This window comes from Fusarium musae, chromosome 2, assembly GCF_019915245.1.
Source record: "Fusarium musae strain F31 chromosome 2, whole genome shotgun sequence".
NCBI classification, from domain to species: Eukaryota; Fungi; Ascomycota; class Sordariomycetes; order Hypocreales; family Nectriaceae; genus Fusarium; species Fusarium musae.
In genome coordinates this window covers 1,595,868-1,617,609 of record NC_058388.1, presented here as the reverse complement: position 1 = coordinate 1,617,609, position 21,742 = coordinate 1,595,868, and the positions used below count along the sequence as shown (strand labels likewise).

General features: G+C 50.1%; 7 protein-coding genes across 7 annotated transcripts; 4 read left to right on the top strand and 3 right to left on the bottom strand.

Moving 5' to 3' along the window:
* Positions 1 to 226: 226 nt before the first annotated feature.
* ALV1 (5-aminolevulinate synthase, mitochondrial) lies at positions 227 to 2,156 on the top strand (the record flags this gene model as incomplete). The annotated part of the gene is made up of 2 exons (XM_044820178.1): positions 227 to 554; positions 625 to 2,156. The coding sequence occupies 2 exons, from the start codon at positions 227 to 229 to the stop codon at positions 2,154 to 2,156; spliced, it is 1,860 nt and encodes a 619-aa protein (XP_044684478.1).
* Positions 2,157 to 4,032: 1,876 nt separating this feature from the next.
* Positions 4,033 to 4,855, top strand: J7337_002448 (uncharacterized protein; the record flags this gene model as incomplete). Its single annotated transcript, XM_044820177.1, has 2 exons — positions 4,033 to 4,153; positions 4,209 to 4,855. 2 exons carry the CDS (start codon positions 4,033 to 4,035, stop codon positions 4,853 to 4,855), a joined length of 768 nt encoding a protein of 255 aa, XP_044684477.1.
* Positions 4,856 to 5,043: 188 nt separating this feature from the next.
* On the bottom strand, positions 5,044 to 6,800 carry J7337_002447 (uncharacterized protein; the record flags this gene model as incomplete). Its single annotated transcript, XM_044820176.1, has 5 exons — positions 5,044 to 5,617; positions 5,667 to 5,878; positions 5,936 to 6,254; positions 6,312 to 6,447; positions 6,515 to 6,800. The coding sequence occupies 5 exons, from the start codon at positions 6,798 to 6,800 to the stop codon at positions 5,044 to 5,046; spliced, it is 1,527 nt and encodes a 508-aa protein (XP_044684476.1).
* A 584-nt stretch (positions 6,801 to 7,384) lies between these two features.
* J7337_002446 (uncharacterized protein) lies at positions 7,385 to 8,755 on the bottom strand (the record flags this gene model as incomplete). The annotated part of the gene is made up of 1 exon (XM_044820175.1): positions 7,385 to 8,755. The coding sequence occupies one exon, from the start codon at positions 8,753 to 8,755 to the stop codon at positions 7,385 to 7,387; it is 1,371 nt and encodes a 456-aa protein (XP_044684475.1).
* A 1,212-nt stretch (positions 8,756 to 9,967) lies between these two features.
* On the bottom strand, positions 9,968 to 15,491 carry J7337_002445 (uncharacterized protein; the record flags this gene model as incomplete). Its single annotated transcript, XM_044820174.1, has 3 exons — positions 9,968 to 10,873; positions 10,921 to 15,061; positions 15,115 to 15,491. 3 exons carry the CDS (start codon positions 15,489 to 15,491, stop codon positions 9,968 to 9,970), a joined length of 5,424 nt encoding a protein of 1,807 aa, XP_044684474.1.
* Positions 15,492 to 16,650: 1,159 nt separating this feature from the next.
* J7337_002444 (uncharacterized protein) lies at positions 16,651 to 17,616 on the top strand (the record flags this gene model as incomplete). Its single annotated transcript, XM_044820173.1, has 3 exons — positions 16,651 to 16,822; positions 16,860 to 16,984; positions 17,035 to 17,616. 3 exons carry the CDS (start codon positions 16,651 to 16,653, stop codon positions 17,614 to 17,616), a joined length of 879 nt encoding a protein of 292 aa, XP_044684473.1.
* Positions 17,617 to 19,704: 2,088 nt separating this feature from the next.
* Positions 19,705 to 21,565, top strand: J7337_002443 (uncharacterized protein; the record flags this gene model as incomplete). Its single annotated transcript, XM_044820172.1, has 2 exons — positions 19,705 to 19,849; positions 19,899 to 21,565. 2 exons carry the CDS (start codon positions 19,705 to 19,707, stop codon positions 21,563 to 21,565), a joined length of 1,812 nt encoding a protein of 603 aa, XP_044684472.1.
* Positions 21,566 to 21,742: the final 177 nt, after the last annotated feature.

Here is a 21,742-nt window from a genome sequence, read left to right as displayed (position 1 = left end):
CATTTCGACACCGCCGACCTCGCTTTTCCCCAGTTAGCTGCTAAAGGCTCAATTGCTGTGGATTGCCTCGCTTCTTGCGGCTGACTGTAAGCCCTTGTTCGTTTTTTTTCGCAAGTCTCGCATCTTTGCCCCTCCAAGTCCAAAAACACCACGTTTTGCCCCTCCGATTTACTCGACGAAGGCATTGTCCTCCCAATTCTACGAATATTGTCGAATACACGCAACAATGGATGCCGTCCTTCGTCAGTCCAAGGCCATGTGCCCTTTTATGAAGACGGCCACGCCTGCCACTCTGCGTGCCCTGTCCACCTCGACTCGTGCCCTTCCGGCTCCCGCCTCTCCATGCGGCGGCACCATGTCAAAGCTTCAGCTGCTTGGCCAGCGATGCCCTGTCATGGGAAAGGCCATGGCCGTTCAGACCGCCAAGAGTCGCGCTTCTGGTTCTGTTCGTGCTTTCTCTGGCCACTCTAAGACTGGTAAGGCCAAGATTCACACTACCCGCAATAAAGAGGCTCGCGCTGTCGACCGCCCGCTCTTTGATGGCCGTGAGAATGGTAAGTTTTCTTTCAGCTAGAAGTGTTCTGGGTAATGCCGTCTATTCTTATTCTAATTCTTACCCCTCAGCTCCCGCGCCTCCTAGTGTTCACGCAACCCGAAAGCCTACTTCTACTTCTCCGACCGCTGCTGCCGCTGCCGCCGGCTTCCACTCTCCTGGTAAATTCGATTACGAAGGATTCTACAATGCCGAGCTCGAGAAGAAGCACAAGGACAAATCATACCGCTATTTCAACAACATCAACCGTTTGGCCAAAGAGTTTCCCCGTGCGCATATGTCTGACAAGGAGGATCGAGTAACTGTATGGTGCGCCAACGATTATCTAGGAATGGGCCGCAACCCTCATGTCCTCCGAAAGATGCATGAAACATTGGAGGAGTATGGCGCTGGCGCTGGTGGAACTCGAAACATCTCTGGCCATAACAGGCACGCCGTTGAGCTCGAGAGTACCTTGGCAAAGCTGCACGCTAAGGAGGGTGCTCTTGTCTTCAGTTCCTGCTATGTCGCCAATGATGCGACTCTCGCCACGCTCGGCAGCAAGATGCCCGATTGTGTCATTCTCTCCGACAGCCTGAATCACGCATCCATGATTCAGGGTATTCGCCATTCCGGCACCAAGAAGATTGTTTTCAAGCATAACGATGTGCAAGATCTCGAGGCTAAGCTGGCATCCCTTCCTCTGCATGTGCCCAAGATCATCGCCTTCGAGTCAGTCTATAGTATGTGCGGCTCTATTGGTCCTATCGAGGAGATCTGTGATCTCGCCGAAAAGTACGGTGCCATTACTTTTCTCGATGAGGTACATGCCGTCGGTATGTACGGACCTCACGGTGCTGGTGTCGCTGAGCACCTTGACTGGGAGGCACACGCCAATGGCGCCCCTCGCGGGACCATCATGGACCGAATTGACATTATTACTGGCACTCTGGGCAAAGCTTATGGTTGCGTTGGTGGCTACATCGCAGGCAGCGCCAAATTCATTGATATGATCCGATCATTGGCCCCTGGCTTCATTTTCACTACTTCTCTCCCCCCTGCCACAATGGCCGGTGCTCAGGCTTCCATCGAGTACCAGATGGACTATGATGGTGATCGACGACTCCAGCAGCTACACACTCGCGCTGTCAAGGAAGCTATGAATGCTCGAGACATCCCCGTCATCCCCAATCCTTCTCACATTGTACCTATCCTTGTTGGCAACGCCGAGACCGCAAAGGAGGCCTCCGACATGCTCCTCAATGACTACGGAATCTACGTCCAGGCTATCAATTACCCGACGGTCCCTGTTGGCCAGGAGCGGCTCCGCGTAACCCCAACTCCCGGACACATCAAGGAGTACCGTGACCAGCTTGTTGAGGCTATCGATGAGATCTGGACTCGTCTCGATATCAAGCGAACCTCTGATTGGGCTGCTGAGGGTGGCTTCATTGGTGTTGGCGAGCAGGACAATGTACAGGAGCCTCTGTGGACTGATAAGCAGCTCAACATCGAGCAGGCTACCAAGGATATTAAAGCTACCGGTCAAGCTGTTAACAGCGTTACCGAAGCTCTTCTTGAGCTTGAGATCAAGCAGACCTCTCAGGCCGCTACTGCTGCTTAAGCGACGGGAGGAACCTAAGCGCACTGACATTGTCAATGGATGGATGATGGGCAGTATTCAAATTCACTTCTATGCGAGATGCAACACTCGTTTTGAGATATCTTTTACCATTTATGCTGCCCTCTGGGCATGCAAATTGATTTATTCCCCATTACCACATCTTGTGAAATGGAGTAAACACATACCATTGTTTCGCAAACATTTGTAGACTTGTTTTTACGAATTGTGATTATCATGACCACACAGTTATGACGGATAATTTATGCTACGTAAATCAGGTCATGATATGACGGCAATTCGGAACAATGTTGTACCGAAGTTTCTGAATAATAGGTTGGCGGAGCTGAATGGTGATGCCTTGTCCACAAGGCGGAGGCCCGGTGAGATTTCGTGGTCCGTCTCCGTCTTGGTGACAAGATCCCTGCATCCCGCCAGCCTTAGACCAGTCAAACGACAACCCAAATGACAGGGGTCCAGACGATATCGTTCAGTGTCTGGGATATCGACGCCGTTTTCAACTCCGTCTCCTTTTGCAAACCGCATTTTCTGCTTCTGTGAGGCTAACAACAATCATATAACTCAGTAATGACAACATGAGCCCCAACTCTACTCAGGCTAAGAACAAGGGACCCAAGGCCTGTACAACATGCGCTAAAGCTAAGGCAAGGTGTGTCGCTGGGCCTCTAGGGAGCCTCAAATGCGACAGGTAAGTTACAATAATTGGTTCTTTTGAGGATGGTGTTGTTCATGGCTTGTGTTGGGTGCTTTTGTCCCCAACCCCGTCTGCTTGCGTGCATACACACATGTAAGTTTGTGGTTAGGTACAGCTGCTGACATCAGAGTCTCAACTTTCAAGGTGCCATCGACTAGACAAGCCATGTGTTAACCAAACTCCGGCTCCGGCCCGACCCCGTAGAAGCCCAAAGCTATCTAAGATAGCTGCTTTGGAGAAACGTCTTGAAGAGCTGTCCTCGCACGTGAGGCGTGAGTCTTCAGAAGAGGAGCACTCTTCGCCTCCACCTTCGACGAGTGAGAAACGCTCAGAGCTGTTGTCCAAATCTGACGCCTGGGGTTTCAATCACTTGTTTCCCTCAAAGCCGGGGATTAAAAGTACCCCCGGTCAACATCCTCCATCATCAGCTCCGGACAAGACACGGCCATGGGACTCCTGGTGGCCCACGCCCCGTGAAGCGGAGCTACTTCTCAACAGCTATAGGACAATCCACTCATGTCTATTTCCGTTTGTATGTGTTCCTGGGCACATGACAGCCCTGGAGCTACGTGAGCATCGGCCATTCCTGTGGAAGGCTGTCATGATGGTAGGGCTGTTTCTTGATGGAGCTAGGCAGGTTAAGCTTGGCCAAGAGTTACTAGCTGAGATTGGGCGAGCAGCTGTCGTAGATGGCCTGAACAGTCTGGATCTACTCCAGAGCTTGCAAATGCTGGTGGCATGGTATGTATTGATGTGGCAACCGTTTTGTTAGCATGCCCCTGACTTTCCGCAGGTTTCACTATGCGTTGAAGGGCTCTCAAGTGACAAATCTGCTGTTCCTTGCTAGAGCTATATGCGTAAATTTGAGGTTCACGGAAGATACGAGCCTTCAAGGAGAAGAATCTGATCGCAATCTTGATCATATGAGAGTTTATGCTGGCACTTATTACCTTAACACTTTGTAAGAACTACCTGCCTTCAGTCTGAGGTTTTCTGACATGGATTAGAGTGTTCACAGCGAACAAGCGGCCTGATGTCCTTATGAACACCAGCCATCTTGAAATGTGCTGCAGAGTTCTGGAAAGAACTATGCAGCACCCCTCTGATGAGTACTTGATAAAGCTGGTGCGCATTCAGCAGCTGGCACAATCCATATCTGTCACAATGTCCGCGGAGAACCTAAGTCAGACCGCCAGCAAACTACCATTGACAATGGTAGTGCAATCGTTTGAGGAGCAGTTACAGCTGTACAAAGATAACCTTGGCCCACGGTTCGCTGATAACGGTATGTACAATTTGTTTCACCCCATTCCGATCGTCTAGCGCTCACCATGGTTTAGATAATCTCAAGACACATGTCAACGTAGCCGAGGTGCTCCTCTATGAGATCGCTGTCTCGGACCAACACTCTGCAACATCCTATCTTCCTCTAACTGACCGACTCCAACTTCTATGGGCTTGTGTCCGATCTTTAAAGACATTTTTCGACATCCGGTTCGATCATCGAGAAATGGAACGCCCACGTTTCCTGTGTATGAGTGCGTCTGAACTTGTGTACACTATCATTGTTGGTATCAAGGTCGTAACACTTCAATTACCCGGGTGGAACCTTGCCCAGATACATGCAGAGCTTGACATGGTAGAGGTGATGAGCCAGCAAGCCCAGGATCTGGACATCATCGTGGGGCGCCGCAAACACGGCAACATGCTAGGTACACCGACCCCCGGGGGAACGACAGCAGCTACACCCGCGCCTCCACCAGATCCTTTCGAGAGACTTGTGAAGCAGCTGAAGTCAGTGAGAGATTTGGTCAAGGCTGAGAGACAGCGTCTACTTACGGGAACTGGTAACGCTGATCTCGTAGACTTCAGTCAAGACTTCTTGATGGATGATTCAGGAACGGACTTTTGGCAAGCGGCGGCTACGAGAGGCTATAATGTATGGAACATTATTGGTGACCCTGGTGTCCTGAATGAGTCGACTTGACGCCTTACGAAGTCGGTGAAGAAGGTTGGATCAACATCTTAGCATTAGGTCGTTGTGTCACTCAGCAGTGCTCTTTCTCTTTTACGTGATGTAAAGCAAGCTTGTCCAAGATATGGAGTTTATTTATTTTTTATTTATTTTTTATTTTTTTATCTATTCAGCCGTTTTCGTTTCCTGTCTGACGAGCTTTATTCACCAGGGATGGCATTGATATCCACTTCAACTGCCTTGACCTTGGCCATATTCAGCCACCGCAGGTCGCCCTTGGCAGTTGACTTTTGGATATTGTACAGCTCATCAAGGAATGTCGGCACAAATGAGCCTGGTCCACGGACTTCGTTCCTCTCAGCGGCGAGCTCAGCAGCGAGTCCAAACATGACAGTTGCGGCGACAGCAGCGAGAAGAGGGTCAGTGTCGTACGCAGCAACCATGGCGCTGACTGTTGTGCCAAGAGTACACCCAGTGCCTGTGACTTCGCCAAGATAGGGATGTCCATTGCTGATGGCTATAGTACGAGTTCCGTCACTTACGAGGTCGGTGGCGCCCGTGAGTATGACGACGGTGTGCCGATGCAAGGCGATGGAGCGTACAAGGGACGCCTTTTGGGGAAAAGTGAGGGAAGAGGTTGAGTCGACGCCCCGTTGCGTAATTGTGGCGCCCGCTACAGTCTGAATCTCGCCCTCATTGCCCTTGATGACGGTAAAATGCCCAGCATCGAGAAGAGTCTTGACAGCATTGCGACGAACGGTGGTAGCACCAGCGCTGAAAACATGAGCAAAGCTGATTAATTGATGGGATTTTGGAGGCTTACCCGACAGGATCAAGGATTATGGGTCTGTCAGCTTCATTGTAGGCCTTGATGGCTTGGATATAGTTCTTAAGTCCATCAGGAGTGACGGTGCCCATGTTGACCACAAGAGCACCACCAAGTTTGGCGAGATCAGCAGCTTCTTCCGCATAGTTGGCCATGATGGGGCTTGCCCCAACACAGAGAGCCACATTGGCGGCAAAGTTTTGAACGACCTGGATTTCTAGCATGAGAATTTAACACGATCATCACATGAACCGAGCTGTACTCACCAAGTTGGTCATGTTATGAGAAAGGGGCGTCTTGTCGGCTACGGCTCTGATAACTTCGGGGATTTTGGCGACGATGACTTTACCGAGGAGATCACGGGCAACGGTAGCTGGCTCGGGAGCGGCGATGAGGGCGCTCACCACAGCAACTCCATCGAGAGACTTGGAGGGGGACCTGGCTGCAGCGAGAACAGGGGCAGTGTTGCTGGCGTTGATACCGCCTATACAAACAGTAGGGACGGAATCATAGCCAGCATGATATAAGGCTGAGAGAATATCCCGGACTCCCGAGGGACCGATGATAGATTTTGTGTCCTTTTTCCTGAGGGCATGGTCAGGGCCTGATGTGAATCACACATGATGCTTGGATATCACTCACGTCTGAGTTGAGTAGACAGTTCCGATACCAAGGTAGTCAGCACCGGCTTCGCAAGCCTTGAGCGCTTCTTCTTTTGAACTTGCGGTCACGCCAATGATTTTGTTGGGACCAAGAAGATTTCTTGCTTCTTCGTATGCTGTACCAAATGATCAGATCACATCTTGATGGGTACCCAGGCAGTGAGAGATATCAACATAACATACCCATATCATCCTGTCCAATATGAACACCCTCGCAGTCTATCTCAGCGGCAATGTCCACACGATCATTGATGAGGAGGGGGACATTGTAACGACGGGCAATGGCGTGTAGCTTCCTGGCTGTGTCTACAGCGACTGGGCGCTCACTGTGCTTGTCTCGATATTGAAGGAGGGTGACACCGCCTCGCAAAGAAGCCTCAACTACTTGTTCTAGGCTGCGATCACCAAGAATCTCTGGTGTTGAGTCTGTGACCAGGTATAGGCCGTAGTTGACTGCGGGCTTGGCCATGGTTGAAGGTTGATGGCTGATGGTGATGAATCAGGTGGACGGCTTTTGGCGGGGTTAGTGCCTGGCAATTGATGACATAGTTGGGAGTGGAAACTTGCATACAACTAACTCTTTTTGGCTTATGTTGTGCCTCTGTTGCTATTTTCCAATCAGAGTTGTGTTTTTTTCTCTTTATTTTTTGCAAAAAGGAAAGATATTTGGAAGGGCAAGGGTGGAGTGAGCGATATTGCAAGTGATGAGGAGATTGATGAGTTAGAATGACATAGGGTAGGTAGGACAAGGAGTTGCACAACTGTACCTAAGCTCAAGACTGGGCAGTACCTCACTTCGGTTATGCTTCGTACTAACCTGCGTACCTACTAACTCATATAAGTTATTGATAAGGTAATAAGGTTACTAGAATTGGTATTTTCTCGAATTACTCCTATGGCTCCAAGGGTTTCCAACAATTGACTAGTGAAAACAATGCATCTGCTTGGGATGTTGAGCAGAGCAACCTGAAGCCTTTACTTTTATTGTTGGGAAGGGAATTATCTCAACTACCTATCCAACCAATGGATTCTTCCAATGATCGACCTACCACCCTAGAACCTCGAGATATCTCGACCAAAAATCCATGTAACCAACCAGTAGAACGGAATCATGAGCTTATTCTTTAGACTCATACTCTTGGTCAAATACGCCGTCCGCCACAGAATCCACGCGGCTCGACCTTTGAGCTCGTCAGTACCCTTCTGATGAATGGCCCTCCAACCCCCAAGGTACGCCATTGTACCCCAGTTGCGGAAGTGAAAGGGAGCAGTTGGATGCCCCTGAGAGGACGTCCCAGCGTTGAATCTCTTGCCGAGATATGTAGCCTGTTGACTTGCAACTTGTGCAGTGGCAGGAAGTGATTCGCCTTGGATATTGGCGCAGTCACCAATTGCGTAGACGTCCGGAAGTGTCTTTGTGATTTGTTTGCCGTTGGAGTCTTGGGCTTCGACCTGGACACGAAGGTGAGAATCAACAGCGAAGCCGCCTGTTTTGCAGTTCTTTGCGATCTTTCCCATTCCCTCCACCTCTCGCCCAACTAAGTTGCCTACCAGAGGGTTCTGCATGAGACCCGTGCTCCAGACGACAACGCCTGCTGCGACTTCTTGAGGTTCCTCCTTGATACGCATCAGGAGAACATCGTCGTCTCGTCGAATGCCCTCAAGGTGATGCTCGGTCTTGACTTTAATGCCTGCACGGCTGAAGATGTTTGTGGCGTATGCGGCCAGATTGCGGTCAAACATAGGGAGAACCTTTGGTGCAATGTCGTAGATGGTGATGGCAACGTGAGGCATCAGTTCGGGATACAGCTTGGATAAGTCTTCGTGTATAAGATCGTGAAGCTCAGCCGCGTATTCGATACCTGTAGGGCCGCCACCTACAACAGCAAAATGAAGTAGTCGCTTCCTCTGAGCCGCGCTCGTACTAGGCAGAGAAGCCTGCTCGAACTTCTGCAGCACTTTTAGACGCACTGTTCGAGCATCTGTGGCATCTCTCAGAAAACATGCATGCTCCTTGACACCCACAACACCAAAAGTCTGACTGTAGCACCCGACAGCCACTACAAGCTTATCATACGGGACCTGGAATTCGAGGCCCTTCAACAGATCCTTGCCCGAGCGGGCTGTGACTCCATCACGCTGGTTAGCTTCAACGGTGATGGTCTTGTTGACAAAGTCAATATCAGAAGCCCAAGCCTGGTGGAACTCTGTAAGACCGAGTTTACGACAGGGTTCAACAGCAGCACGGAACTCGAGAGTACCAACAGCGGTTGAGGCGATAAGGGGAGTGAAGACGAAGTGAGAGCGAGGTGAGATGAGAATCCGAGAGGCTTGAGAGGGAGATATTGTTTTTGCCAGAGCGTATCCAGCCCAGCCCGAGCCTAGAACGACGATGCGCTCCTTCGGTCCTGAGAGAAAACTCATGTTAGTTAGGGTGGTGACAGGAGATGAGATGCTCCGAGGCCATTCAGGTCTCTTAAGGCGCAGAGGCAAAAGCACACGCCAATTGACCCCCATAACAAGCTACCGCACTCACCTTCTTGAGTCACTGTACTGGCCAGTCTCTTGCAAGTGACTCGTCCCAACTTCACCAACAAACGCTGTTCCGCCCCCCTACGCCCCAGACCAAGTCCGATCATAGCGTATCTCATAGTTTCACGTGACTAGAAAACCCGTCGTACAGTACCACGGGGTCCTTGATGATGCAGATTTGTAAACAGTATAAGAACAGAATATCTAACTTATTAGACCGTGGGTATGCGGTGCCGCAAGTCTCGCCGTGTAAGTGGGTGTTTTGGCAGGGTCGTTTCTCTAGCTGCCTCCACTAGGATAAAAAGAACCGAGATAGAGTGATGATAAGTGAGTGAGTGAGTATGTAGTCAACAGACGTTGTCTGGGATCTACTGAATGTGTTATAAAAGCCGTAACTAAGCGGGAGTTGGTGCTATTTAAGTAGCTACTTCTAGACTACCTACCTACCTACCTACCTACCTACCTACCTTACCTAAGGTATCTATATCAATCCATCGTCACTATCTTCAGCTACGTACGTACCTAGTGTTTTACTCGATGTCATAGCTACTAACCTTAGGTACTAAGCCTGGTTTGTAGGTACCTGATACCCCTTCCGGGCGATCTACCACTGGGGGGGAGTTCCCTGTAGCCGGTACTTGCGCCTGGGACCCCCCCGGTCCTCCCGGTGAGCACTCCGCCAACGATAATTCACCGGAGCCGACCCTTACAACTTCTTGCTCACCTTGAAAGTTTTTCACTCACGAGCTTGGGCTCACGGTCACGGACTGATCCGTGTCTCCGGAATCTGTGATACCCAAGACCCGGCTGTCCGATACTATAGAAATTTCTACTGCTCCGAATATACCAGCTGACTCACATGCCCTTGCTACACAGCACGCTCCGAATATACCCCTAAACGAGTTGGGTTGTAGATACCATCACATGTCGCACATAGCATTTCAGCCTCATGGTAACTTAAGGCTAACAAATCAAGCTTCTCCATTTTACATACATAGTAAACTTCTAATAGCTCATGCTAGTGTAAACTTTCTACGTCGTGGCATGCTTATTCCCAGCCCCCCCCCGCCTCATGCTGCTGTTAATCATCTCTCTCCTTTTATCTTATTGTAACATGGCATCCAAACTCTCTCCTAACACTCCCTCAATCTTGAATATCCATCGGTGTGTCTCCCGTTCAACTACCTCGTCATCGTCCTCTTGCAACTCGCTAATGCGAGGAAGCATCTCATGCAGCATAGACAGCCACTCTTCGCCAAGACGATCTGTCAGTGCCTGCTCACACTTGACCGCGGCAAGTCTCACTGCCGCAGACTCGGATCGCAGGTGCTTCAGGAGGGCGGAGTTGAGCTCCTTCTGGTGAGCCTGTGAATCTGCCGCCGAGGCCAGCTCCACAGTTGTTGGGATGAGCTCTTCCGTCACTTCCACCGTACCAGCATGTGAGAACTGCTCCATCAGGACCGGTCCAACGGCGCTAAAGTGGGCCGGAGCCTGCCAGAAGTCATCCTGGTCGTGCTCGAAGCAGTTGGCCAGGGTCCGTAGTACCCTTGACCAGAGTTGTCTCTCCTCTGGGCTCTTAAGATCCACCGACTTCAAGATCCTAACTGCATCCTCGACAATGTATGTAGCGTAGTTGGTAACGATCGATTTAAGAGTGCCAAAGAATGCCTCAAGGAATCCATAGACACTGTATTGACGTAGCGAGCGTCCCACTCGGTCGCTTTTCGACAACCCGGAGCTTGACCACTCCATGAGCTGAACAAAGACAGGCCGGAATGCCGCATCGTTGAGCTTGTAGATCATCTTCAACGCTTTGTCGTTGGTGCTGGCGTCAAGAGCACTGAGCCTCAAGAGGTCTTGCTCAGCAATCTCACCCTTAGCGCGCTCCTGTCGTCGCAGATCAAAGACATTTGTGAGAATGCTCGATAGCAGCGAGGCATTCTTAGAAATGCCAGACTTAGAGTGCTTGTCAATGGCCAAGCCGAGAACATCAAGATATTCAGCAACAGCCTGTAAAAGTCAGCAACTCTCGTACACACTGTGATCATCAAACTTACAGAGAAGCCGGCACTTCTGGCACTATTCCAGTTTCGGTCCAGAGCCGAGAAGATCTCTTTCGCCTCAAGTTGCTTAGCCAGGAAGTGAAGACAATCAACACGGCTTTCCTTCGTATCATCATCCAATTCGATCTCGGCCGATCGGTTGGAGATTTCCAGAATGCGATCAACATATGTTGAAAGCATGTAGGGAAGGTGCTGAGCCAGAGCGCTGATGAATCCGTAACAAGCAACATGAAGTTCCTCATCGCGAGCATCATCCCTCAAGCTTTCGGCCAGGTATTCGACAGCCTGCGGGATTGCCCTCGGCAGAACGGGTACGATGGCGTCTTGCAGTACATCTACGAGCGAGGTAAGGCACAAGAGAGCCATAACTCGGAGCCGCTCCTCAGACTGCCCCAAGCAGTGCTGGCCAGCAATTGTTGTAGCTGCTCCCACAACAGCCTCGATATCCTTCTTTCCATACTTTTCGGCAATCTTGTCAACGCATGTGACAGCGGTGTGCTTGTAGCGCATATCGGTCGACTCTCTGATACCGGCTGTGAGCTGCGGAAGGAAAGCAAGCAAGACGGTTCTTGATGCTGGGTCGGTATTGCTCTCCTGTTCCACCCGAACCTCAAGAGCTCGTAGGACCTTTTGGCGCAGTCCCATGTCAGGTCTATCGAGCAGGTTCTCAACAGCCTTGATAAACTCTCCAATGGACAATAAGTTGAGATGATTGGAGAGAGCCTGTCCGCAGCGGCCATGGAGAGTTTTATTCGCCTTGACCGTATCAGCCAGAACAAGGATGTTTTCAAGAAGTGTGGCATAGAGCTCCCTCAATCTCGATGCTTCCATATCATCCTTCTCCATCAAGCCTCCGATCTGCGCTCTGAGTTTCTTATTAGCTAAGAAGCTAGGGAAGGCCGATAGTTGTCGGAAGGCAATGGCTTCGACATCTTTATTTTTGTCTTCAGTCTCGTCAGTGACACCAAGGAGGACGAGAGAGATGCCAGGCTTTGCCTTGAACAGGTCAGCAATAAGATCGAGCTGCTTGACGAGCGATTCGAGCTGTGTTGGGATGCTGAAGTGATTCAATAACTCGATAATAAATTGCAGCAGAGCGTCACTAGCACCGTACCGATCAACCAACATACTGATAAGAGCGTGGAGGAAGTCTTGTGGGCCAAGAGTCTCGACGAGGGCCACAAATAGCCCCTGTCGTCGATGAGCGGGGATGTGCTCGTATGCCGTTGTGAAGCTGACAAGAATATCAGAAGCACCAGCGATGGGGCTCTTCTGCCCTTGACGCAAAGAGTCGATCAGTGGAGGTATAACTTCCTTGATAGTCTGAGACACAACATGGGCAGAGTAGTCGTCGCTTTGGCGAAGTACCGAAGTACCCATGAAGGTGAAGATGGGCATGACACTATGCAGGACCAAGTTCGGCGCGGTCGTGGCCAGACTGGCAATCAGGAGAAGGGCAGCATTCTGAACAACGGGGCTCGAAGATCTTTGGATGCAGTTCACAAGCAAATCTCCGTACCCACCAGAGCTGTCAATAATGAGTTTCTTATTCGCCTTGTAAGCTGGCATCATGGCCAAGAGGCTTCGGAGAATGAGGTTCTGTAGATAGCCCAGCTCAGATCCGACCACTGTTCTAAAGTGCTGGAGCTCAGATAGGGCAGTAAACAGGCCATCCAGGAGCTCGGGATGCTCAACGGGGTCCGAGTTCTCGACCAGCTGCAGAACGAATGTGATCTTTCGCAGCGACTGGCTGAGTTCGGGAGTAACCCGAGTGATGAGACCACGGTCAGCTCCAGATGAGCTAGTTCGGCGGCGCTTGTTGGGTGGAGGCTCAGTGACCATCTTCGTTCCAGTCTGTATCGACTGAAGGAAGTCATGAAGGATATCGGTGGTGAGTCGCACGTTCCTCAAAAAGTCAGCCGCCTCTGCAGAAACAACTGATTTGCTGTCAGTTGAGACTGCCGATTCCTGGGAGATTTCCAGCAACTGATCGGCAGCCGTTGACTTGACATTAGGCTTCATGGAAGACCACATCTTCTTCATGCGAGTGAAAGTTGCACGAATAAGATCAGCCTTTTCTCTTTGGTCTGGATCTCTGAGAAACTCCAGGAAAAACTCTAAGCCCGCGACGTCGTTTGGCACCACAACATCAACAAAACAGTTGTCCATATCTGACTTTTCTAGACGTTCTGCGCTGCAGAGCTTAGCTGCCTCATCCTCGCTTATATTTGCCCACCATTGCAAAACAGGGAGTAGAAGTTGCGTTCTTGTCGTGGTGCTGACGCCTCGGACTTCGTTGACGGTCTTCAGCAACCTACTCTTTACCAGAATCAATGGTGTGTTGACGATGTGTGAGGCCAGAAACTGAAGGAAAGATAGTCTTCCAGGCTGAGACAAGTGGTCCTTTTTATCTAATGCAGGGCTCGGCTTGGACTGGTATTTGCCTTGCTCAATTGCGGTACGAAGGACGGCAGTGATATGTTCAGGGTCCATAACACACTCCTCAACGGTAGGAAGAATCTGAAGATGTAGGACTTTGGCGACAACATCAGAGGGTAGTGACATTATTTCTTTGGACTTTCCATAAAGGCTCTGTTGACCCCAGAGGTCGAGTCCCGTAGAAGGAACTGGAGGAGTGTATAGACCAGTGAGGACAGTGATTAGATCGGCCGCGGCTTGTCGGACGCGCTTCGAAGGATCGCTGAGCGCTGAGATACAGTAGGGAAGAAGAGCCTGGAGATCGGCTTTTCCGGCATCACCAACTTTTAACCTTTTCTTAGTCATGTCCAGAGCTGCGACACGAGCGAGGGCTGGATAGGGACCGCTCCAGATACGAATGAAGAAACTGAAGTACGTGCAGTCCTTGAAAGCGGTCTGTCGGTGAAGCTTGGGGTTGAGATCGAATTCGGAAAGCAGGCCCTCATTTTGCGAGCTATTAGAAACAACAGAAAAGAAAATATGACTGAATTCGTCAAAGATCTCGCCGGGTTGAGGCACGAGACAAGGAGAGAGCGTTTCGGACCGGCTGGAAAGTTCCTCGAGTAACGAACTCAGATCCTGGGGTACATTCTTTTCATTATTGCCATTACTCATCTCTGTATCGTCTTTGGTCGAGTCGGGGAGTCGTCGAGAGCGGAATGAAAGGTCGAGCTTCATCTCAAGCTCCTCAATATCGAACTTGACTTCTTCGATAACGGACTGGATAGTGGCGCCAGATTTGCCGGCGCTCTGAGACAGAGCAATCAGTGCTGAACCGAGTTCCCGTCGAAGTGCGCCATCCTCATCATTATCATCGCTAAGTCGGTGCGCGGTCAAAATAAGAGACTTGAAGATGACAGCGATTTGTTTGTCCTTGAGGACCGAGCTGCTGAGAATAGTGATAATAGTCGCCAAACCTCGAGCGTCGCCCTTCTTGGTAAGTCTCTCTATCAATGCGAGACAGAGACCATTTGCTAATTTGTCCACCCGCCGCTCTTGGCCGATCTCTACAAGTAACTTTCCAATATCTGTGACTTTCATAAGCGCCTTTGTAGTCTTGCTGCTCATTTGCTTCGCAGAACGGTATTGCGCCAAGATAGCCAGACAAACAAGAGCAGGCCGCACCGTGTCGTTAGTCCAGCCATAAACCGTCTGGTCCATGAATGCAGTGACAGCGTTATCCTCAAGGTTGCCCTTGGCGACAAACACTGCGATCGCCATGTATGAAGCAATCTGAATACTAGGGACTTTCTTCATGACCAAGGACTCAGCAAAGACAGGTCCCAGTCGATGAAGCAAAGCCTGGTCATTCTCGCTCTGAACTGCAGCTCGGCCTGATCTCGTCTTGTCTAGGATACCACTGACGGCCTCTGTCATGATTCCGGCCCAGAATGAGACCAAGGCAGGATAGTTGTACTGTATCCGACATGATTCGAGGGTGTACTCGGATATGAGAGTCAAAAATGAAGGGTGCTGAATTGCCTCACGAACCAAGACATGTCGGGGAGGCGATGTGACGGAGCGAATGTAAGGGTCGAGGAAGCGGAAGTTGTGGGGGATCTTGCTCGGAAGAATCGAAAGGAGGGTAGCGAAGGCTGGTATAGAATGGTAAGGCAGGAAAGTGAGTAACAGTGCTTGTGTGTTTTCCTCATGAATTCTTCGCAGTGTTAGTTTGCTTTCCCGCACCAATCGCAAAATACATAGCCTTACCTGAATCTTCGAATGAGCCACTCGATAGACTTGATCGCAGGCATCAGCCTAAGTCGACTGCCCGCCAGGCGCAAGAAGGCTTCAACCCGGCGGTCCAGTTCTTCATTCTCAGGAGCTGTGAGCTGGGTACGATCTTGGTTCTGACTCTCTTCGCTGAAGATGGTAGACTGGAAGGGCGCGAATCGAGCATCGAGTTGGCAGAGCTCCTCAAAGCCCTGGAAGCATGTTGTATAAAGAGTTTGGTAGCTCTGAGTAGCAGCGACTCGAGGTTCCCATATCAACGACTTGGAATGTGCAGCCTTTTGCGCCTTAACGTTGAGAGTGGACTTCGAATTGGCAGCCACCTGCGCCAATTGAGCAGCGAGAGCAGTCGCCATGATTGAAAAGGCTGCGACTCAGGCTCTGGGCGGTAGATGGCGTAAGGATGTCGATGAAATGGTCACTGGCAGCATTAGAGTGCAGCAGGTTTGAAAATATTTTGGCGACTACAAAAAGAACTTTGTTATCGATAAGAAACGTATGGGTTCCACAGGCACCCCACATATGCACCTTACCTTATCGGGACGTGAAGACAATAGAGGAATATTCCTATCTGGACCTTCGCTGCGCAAGGTACATATGAATTGCAAGTATGATTATCATCATCATCACTACTGTCTTGGGAAGACCGATATACTAACTATCGGCGGAGTTGGTCCCATAGCTCCCTGTCCTAAAGTTGGAGCCATATCCTTCTGGTCCCCGCCACCCAGCTGGCTGTATTGACTACCCAGAAGAACATTGACTCGACAATCGGGGTCAGTATCAACAGTGGGCTCCTTTCCCATATGTCTCAGGGAGAGGGAAACTTCCGAGATTAATATATCGCGGTGCCAAAGTAAACTGGTCTAAACATCCACTAAGTTATATTGAACTTATCTAAATGTTTTCATTACTTAGATACGAAGTACCAAGTGTTTCTGCTTCTCCTTGACATGATATCAGATTCTATACGCGTACCGTAGATACCTATAATTACCGAGGGCCTAAAAAGTCGCCAAATGGTTCTGATTTGAGTCTTTACAGCATCTCGATGGATTATCTTGTAACAGTTGTCAAGCACGCCGCTTATGGGGCACAACTCGGTAAGACTTGAAGTTGGTAGTAAGTAAATAATTTCCAGTTCGAGAAACAATAAATACCCTAGGTGAATAATGCTCTGAAAGATACCTATTCAGCTCGCTGAGACTTCCGAATCTTGTTCATATGTAGATACGCATGTCTCAGTCCAATGTGAATTGTTCGACTTAAAATGATACTATGTTATTGGCTCGGAACCCCCACAATGCGCAGAGGAGCAATGAGAAACGGGTGGGACAATACCCGTTAGAAACGAACATTTAAGCCGCAGGTTTCTGGTGACTTGCCAATCTATTTAACCGCACAATTGAGGCTGTTAGGGTCGCAAAGTCTCCCTATCTGATAGAGCTTAAACCTGACGTTTTCCGTGACGACGAGAGCCTCAACGAAGTCAAAACACCTTCACCACGTCCCAACATGGCTGTAAGCAACGCTCAACTTACAGTCAATGCCAAAAAGAAAAAGCTCACACGTCACAGTCGACAGTTCCTCAGGTCGTTCTCTTCGGAGATTCTTTGTTCCAACAATGCTCAGATATACAAGACGGTTTCTCTTTTCAAGCTGCTCTCCAGTCTGGTGAGAATCCAACGTAAGTGACCGCATAGGAAACGGCCTGACTTCTGCAGATTTCATTCGGCGTCTGGATATCGTGAACCGGGGATACTCGGGCTTCAACACCGACATCGCTCTGAGATACCTGCCTGAAATCTTCCCGGAGCGTACAGCCTCATCCCCCAAGATGGACTATCTAGTACGGTACCCGCCATATGGAGTGAAGACTGTGTAGCTAAAAATGATTAGGTTCTCCTGTTTGGCGCAAATGATGCTGTGCTTCCTGGTGCTATCACCAAGCAGCATGTTCCTATAGATCGGTACAAGGAAAACCTCACCAAAATTATCAACCACCCACGCATCGCTGCCCACAAGCCCCAGATTCTGCTGGTGACGCCGCCTCCCCTGGATGAGATCAAGACGACCCCTCGCTCCATCGAGAATGGCCACCAAGGAGCAGTCCGCAAGTCTGCTATTAGCGCTGCCTACTCCGAGGTGGCTCGTGAGGTAGCGCGCGAAAATCCTGGGGTTATTCTGGTCGACCTCTGGAAGGCCCAGATGGACAAGGCCATCTCCCTTACTCCTGACGATTACACCCCTGGTGGACCATGGCTAGGCGACCCCGAGAACGGTAAGCAGGGTGGCCTGGACACTCTCCTTCACGACGGGCTTCATATGAGCGGATCTGGCTATCAGGTATTCTATGAGAGCCTTAAGCCATTTATTGGTAAGGAGTGGCACGGCCTCGCGGACGATGATCGCAAGGGATTTGTGATCCCAGATTGGCGAGAACTGCTGGAGCTCAAGCCCAATCTGAACACTGGCGATTAGATGGGATGCAGATTATGGTATTCGATATTGGAGGCACTGATTGAGAATAAGATGCCAAAATATACGCGCTGTGCAGAGTTTCTTGTGTCCTTGACTCGATGTTTTGCAGCAATGAGGTGTGAGCGTGGCTTGAGGTATGTCAAGACAATTTCACCCCACCATCTTACCTTAAGGTAGCACCAACTTAAGGTAGGTAGGTACCTTACCTACCTGCCTACTACCTACAGTAGCCAGAAAACACAAGACCTAAGTTTAAGGTGACAAAATGAACTGTATAAAATGTATCCTAAACTCATCTTGTACTTATACTAAGTTACCTAAATCTTTTTTATCAGTTAGGTTCAAGGTCCTGAGTTTTATTTCCTCACCTACAGTAGGTACCTTACCTAGTAGGTAGGGACAGAAATGTAACCCTCTAACCCCTCTGTCCCAGGAAACGGGATGGATATGGGTGCTGCATTCCAGAGGACACTTGTGTGAAATATGAGAATCCTGACTGTGTCATTCAACAAATTGGTACATGCTGTATAATTCGAATTGGCATAACCTAAGGTACCTCATCTGCCTACCTCTGATGGATAGTTGCAAGGAACTAAATCTAGGGGCCAGAAACCTCGAGATCTCTTATCCTAAACGACGAAGGGTCTTACTTGTAGTATAATCTAACTACCTATGTCGATAAGTCTCTGGGCAAGTATGTAAGTCACTAATATTTTTGGCATCTTGGTTCTGGACCAGAAGTTCTCCAGCTGTTGCTCCCTGATGAAAGCTAAGGTACCTCTTACCGTAGGGGAGGAAAGAAAACTCAAGACCTTAACCCTAAGTAATAAAAATATTGAAGTAAATTTAATATAAACTTAGAGGACTCTTCACTAAGTCTCTTTTGACACCTTATATCCAGGTTTAGTGTTTTCTTGCCCCCCGAGGCTACCTAAGGTGGGTAGTATGGATTGCATGGGTGACGGCAGTTCAAGGCACTGGAACCTTTAATCGTATTCCCTCGAGTGGCTAGCCTCCCCTGACGTTTAATGCTTACAGTGGGTTACTTTAACACGCCACAGGCGCTAGAAGAACCGCCACGTTAGCGCGCCAGCCTACGCCTACCTACCTACCTACCTACCTACGTACTCAGGCCTCAAGTTGCTCCCGTCTGGTTGTTAAATTCAATCCACACCTGTGCCATCTGAACATCATTTCGGTCTTCACTCTTTGATGATTACCCTATTCCCAACTCCTGACGTACCTCTACGACCTCGAACACGCCTCCAAGATTCCCCTCAAACTTACGAACACACGAAATCGACCGTAACCCCTCCGCAGAAGCCACCCACGATCCCAGTTGCTTTGAACTTCTTGCCCGCTTTGCACCATTCATTTACATCCAACTCCGACCCCTATCGTTCATATCAGGACCGGCCTATGTCAAACCTGGTCAATCTCTACTTTCTATAGCCCATCAACTGTGAAGCCTATATTCTTAGCCCTCTTCAGATACGATAGTTTCTTCCATCAGTAGGTTGCCTCGCAACATTCGCCAATAAACGAGCACGCCTTGCCGATCCTCACGTCCACACCTATCACGAGTCCAAGTCGCACTCCCGACCTGGCACCCTTCCAATCGATCTTCAAGTACCAATTATACGCCAAGCTACTCACCAGCCGCTCGATTTGAAGCCACTACTCACGACGACCAGGCGATTCCCGAGATCGCACTCTGCTTGTCGAGGGCCCTTTGGTCTACACTAGGCGATGCGGCGGGGAGGGAGGACCTCGTGAACTAAATCTTAACTGGGGATCGAGGTCGGAAGGACCAATTGTTTTTATTGTCGAGAAAGTTGTGCTGGATCAAAGCTCATGCTGTACGATTGAAGCCATTGTCTAGACGTTCCGCCCTTCTCTACGAGCGCCTCCAAATCCCCCCGTCTCTAGATCTCTCTCTTCCTATCCTTTAGTCGAGCCACCAGCCCTCGATCTGCAGTCAATCGGCGTTCTCTACACCTAGAATTGGAGCCTTGTTGTCTAATCAGACCTGACCTGGGGATGGATCCCAGATTTCCAGTCTCTCGCGAAGATCTGTACAGTCTGCAGATGGAAGTGAAGCAAGTACAATATACCCAGAGCAATCATGCTGAACGGCTTCTTCGATTGGAAAAGAAACAGGCAGATGATGCCGCATTGAAGTCTGTCTGGAACTCTCCCTTTCCAGGTGTCTTGAGTGGCACACCTCAAACAGGTGAGTTCTCAGCCTGTTGACTTGTGGATCATTCCCTTACAAATTTTAGGACCTGTTTCCATTCCACACAATGACATGTTTGATGACTTGGATGAGCAAGGTGAGGAGCTTCTAGGATCTCTTCATCTTGGACCAGCAGAGGAAGAACCGGTTCGCCGAGGCGCTGCTTCGCGGGCTAATAGTGTTCGATTCGACGAAAGCGCCCTGCACGGATCCAGCTGGGGAGGCCCAAGTAATCGTCACTCGGGAGATTTTGGCCCTGTTCGTCCTGGAAGTGGCCTTATGATGGAGCGCTCATTATCTCACAAGTCGGATGGGCGACACAGCTCTGCTGGACATTCAGTTCACTCTCACCACTCCGTTGCTTCTGGTCGGGCTAGCAGCTTAGGCCTTGATAACAACTTTGCTGTTGGCGACGACGACGACGATTCGTTCGACATTCCTGGCCCCCCTGCGGCGTTTTATGTACTCGGGACGGTCCCTTCGATCGTTCGATGTTGGTTAACCCCTAACTTTGGCCACTCAACACTCCTCTACGCCGACGTTTGCAGTGGCTCGCAAAAGTCCACCGTTGAGTACTCTCTCCTCAGAGAGTTGGACCTTATCGATCAGATCCATCGTGAGGTTGACGGTTCATATCGCGTTAGGTTAAATGTCTACTTTGCAGAGGCTGTGGTAACACATCATGGCAGTCGCTCTAGTAGTCCTCATGGGCCTGTTCCTTCGATCACTGTCTTTTTCGAGGTCTTTGGAGTGGCAGAGCAGCCTATCCAGGCTGCAGATCGCAAAGCCATTCGAATCTACTTGGGCAGCGATGCTCTCAGAGCCCATTCCGCAGATATTCTATTTTCCCAGAATACTATGACACTTCGTGGCGACGAGCGAGAGCGGCTCCAGGTCCCCTTTGTCCGACCAGAGGACGAAAACGTGTTTCGGAATATCTGCACAACCAACATGGTCCCAGAAAAGCCCAAGTTGAATGCAAATGCTCCTCCCTTCGTCTCCGGGGATTTCAGCCAGGCTAGCCAGGAAAGTATCCCTGACACGGAGGCTCCTCAGCAGGACTATGAGTCTCGAAGCGAAATGTCGCCGATGGCAACTGACGCGGTTCTCAATAAGCGACCCAGCTCCAGAGGCAGTGTATCCGGTGCGGAGAGTGAGAGAAGGTCTCGTGGACTCATCAACGGAGACCAACTAGGCCCTAAGGAGCGTACTGCTGAGCAGTCTACCACCGAGGGCTCCAGGCGAGAACCCCTTTCAGGGATTTGGGGCTCATGGCGCCATGGATCAGGGAATGGAGTGGACGGTCCGCACAGAGATGGTTCACTGAGTGGATATCAACCTGCCGGTCGAGGCCGCAACATGAAAGTTCTGAAGCCCCAGAAGTCGGCCTCGAGGACAGTTTCTTCTTATGATGCCTCTTCGTCTAAAGGCCTGGGAGATGGTCGACGCAAGAGTCAAGTCAGCGTTGGGGAGAACAGTGGTACTCCTGCCAATAGATGGGAGGCTAAGCGTGCGGTGAGCATGAGCAGCGAACACAAAACGCAATCGCAGTCACAGTCGCTCCCACCTCCAAGTCGTGATGGTCGCAGCGCCAACGCCAACGCCAATAGCAACAATTCCCTGCCTAGGTCTGCCAACCCCGTCGGAGTGGCGTCAGCGTTCTCATGGATGACACCAACATCCAAAGCCAAAACAACCGCGGGCTCAGAGTAATGTGATTGAATGGCTTGCCAGTAGCCATTCCTTTCTTTATCAGCCGTGTAGACTTTCAGGTCCCTTGAAGTTTATTCTCTAAGTTAGTCTGTGGAGACCATAAATGGGCGGACTCGAAGAAATGCAGAATCGCAATGACCCGGTCATTTGGGTTTCTTAGATAGCTATGATTGATAA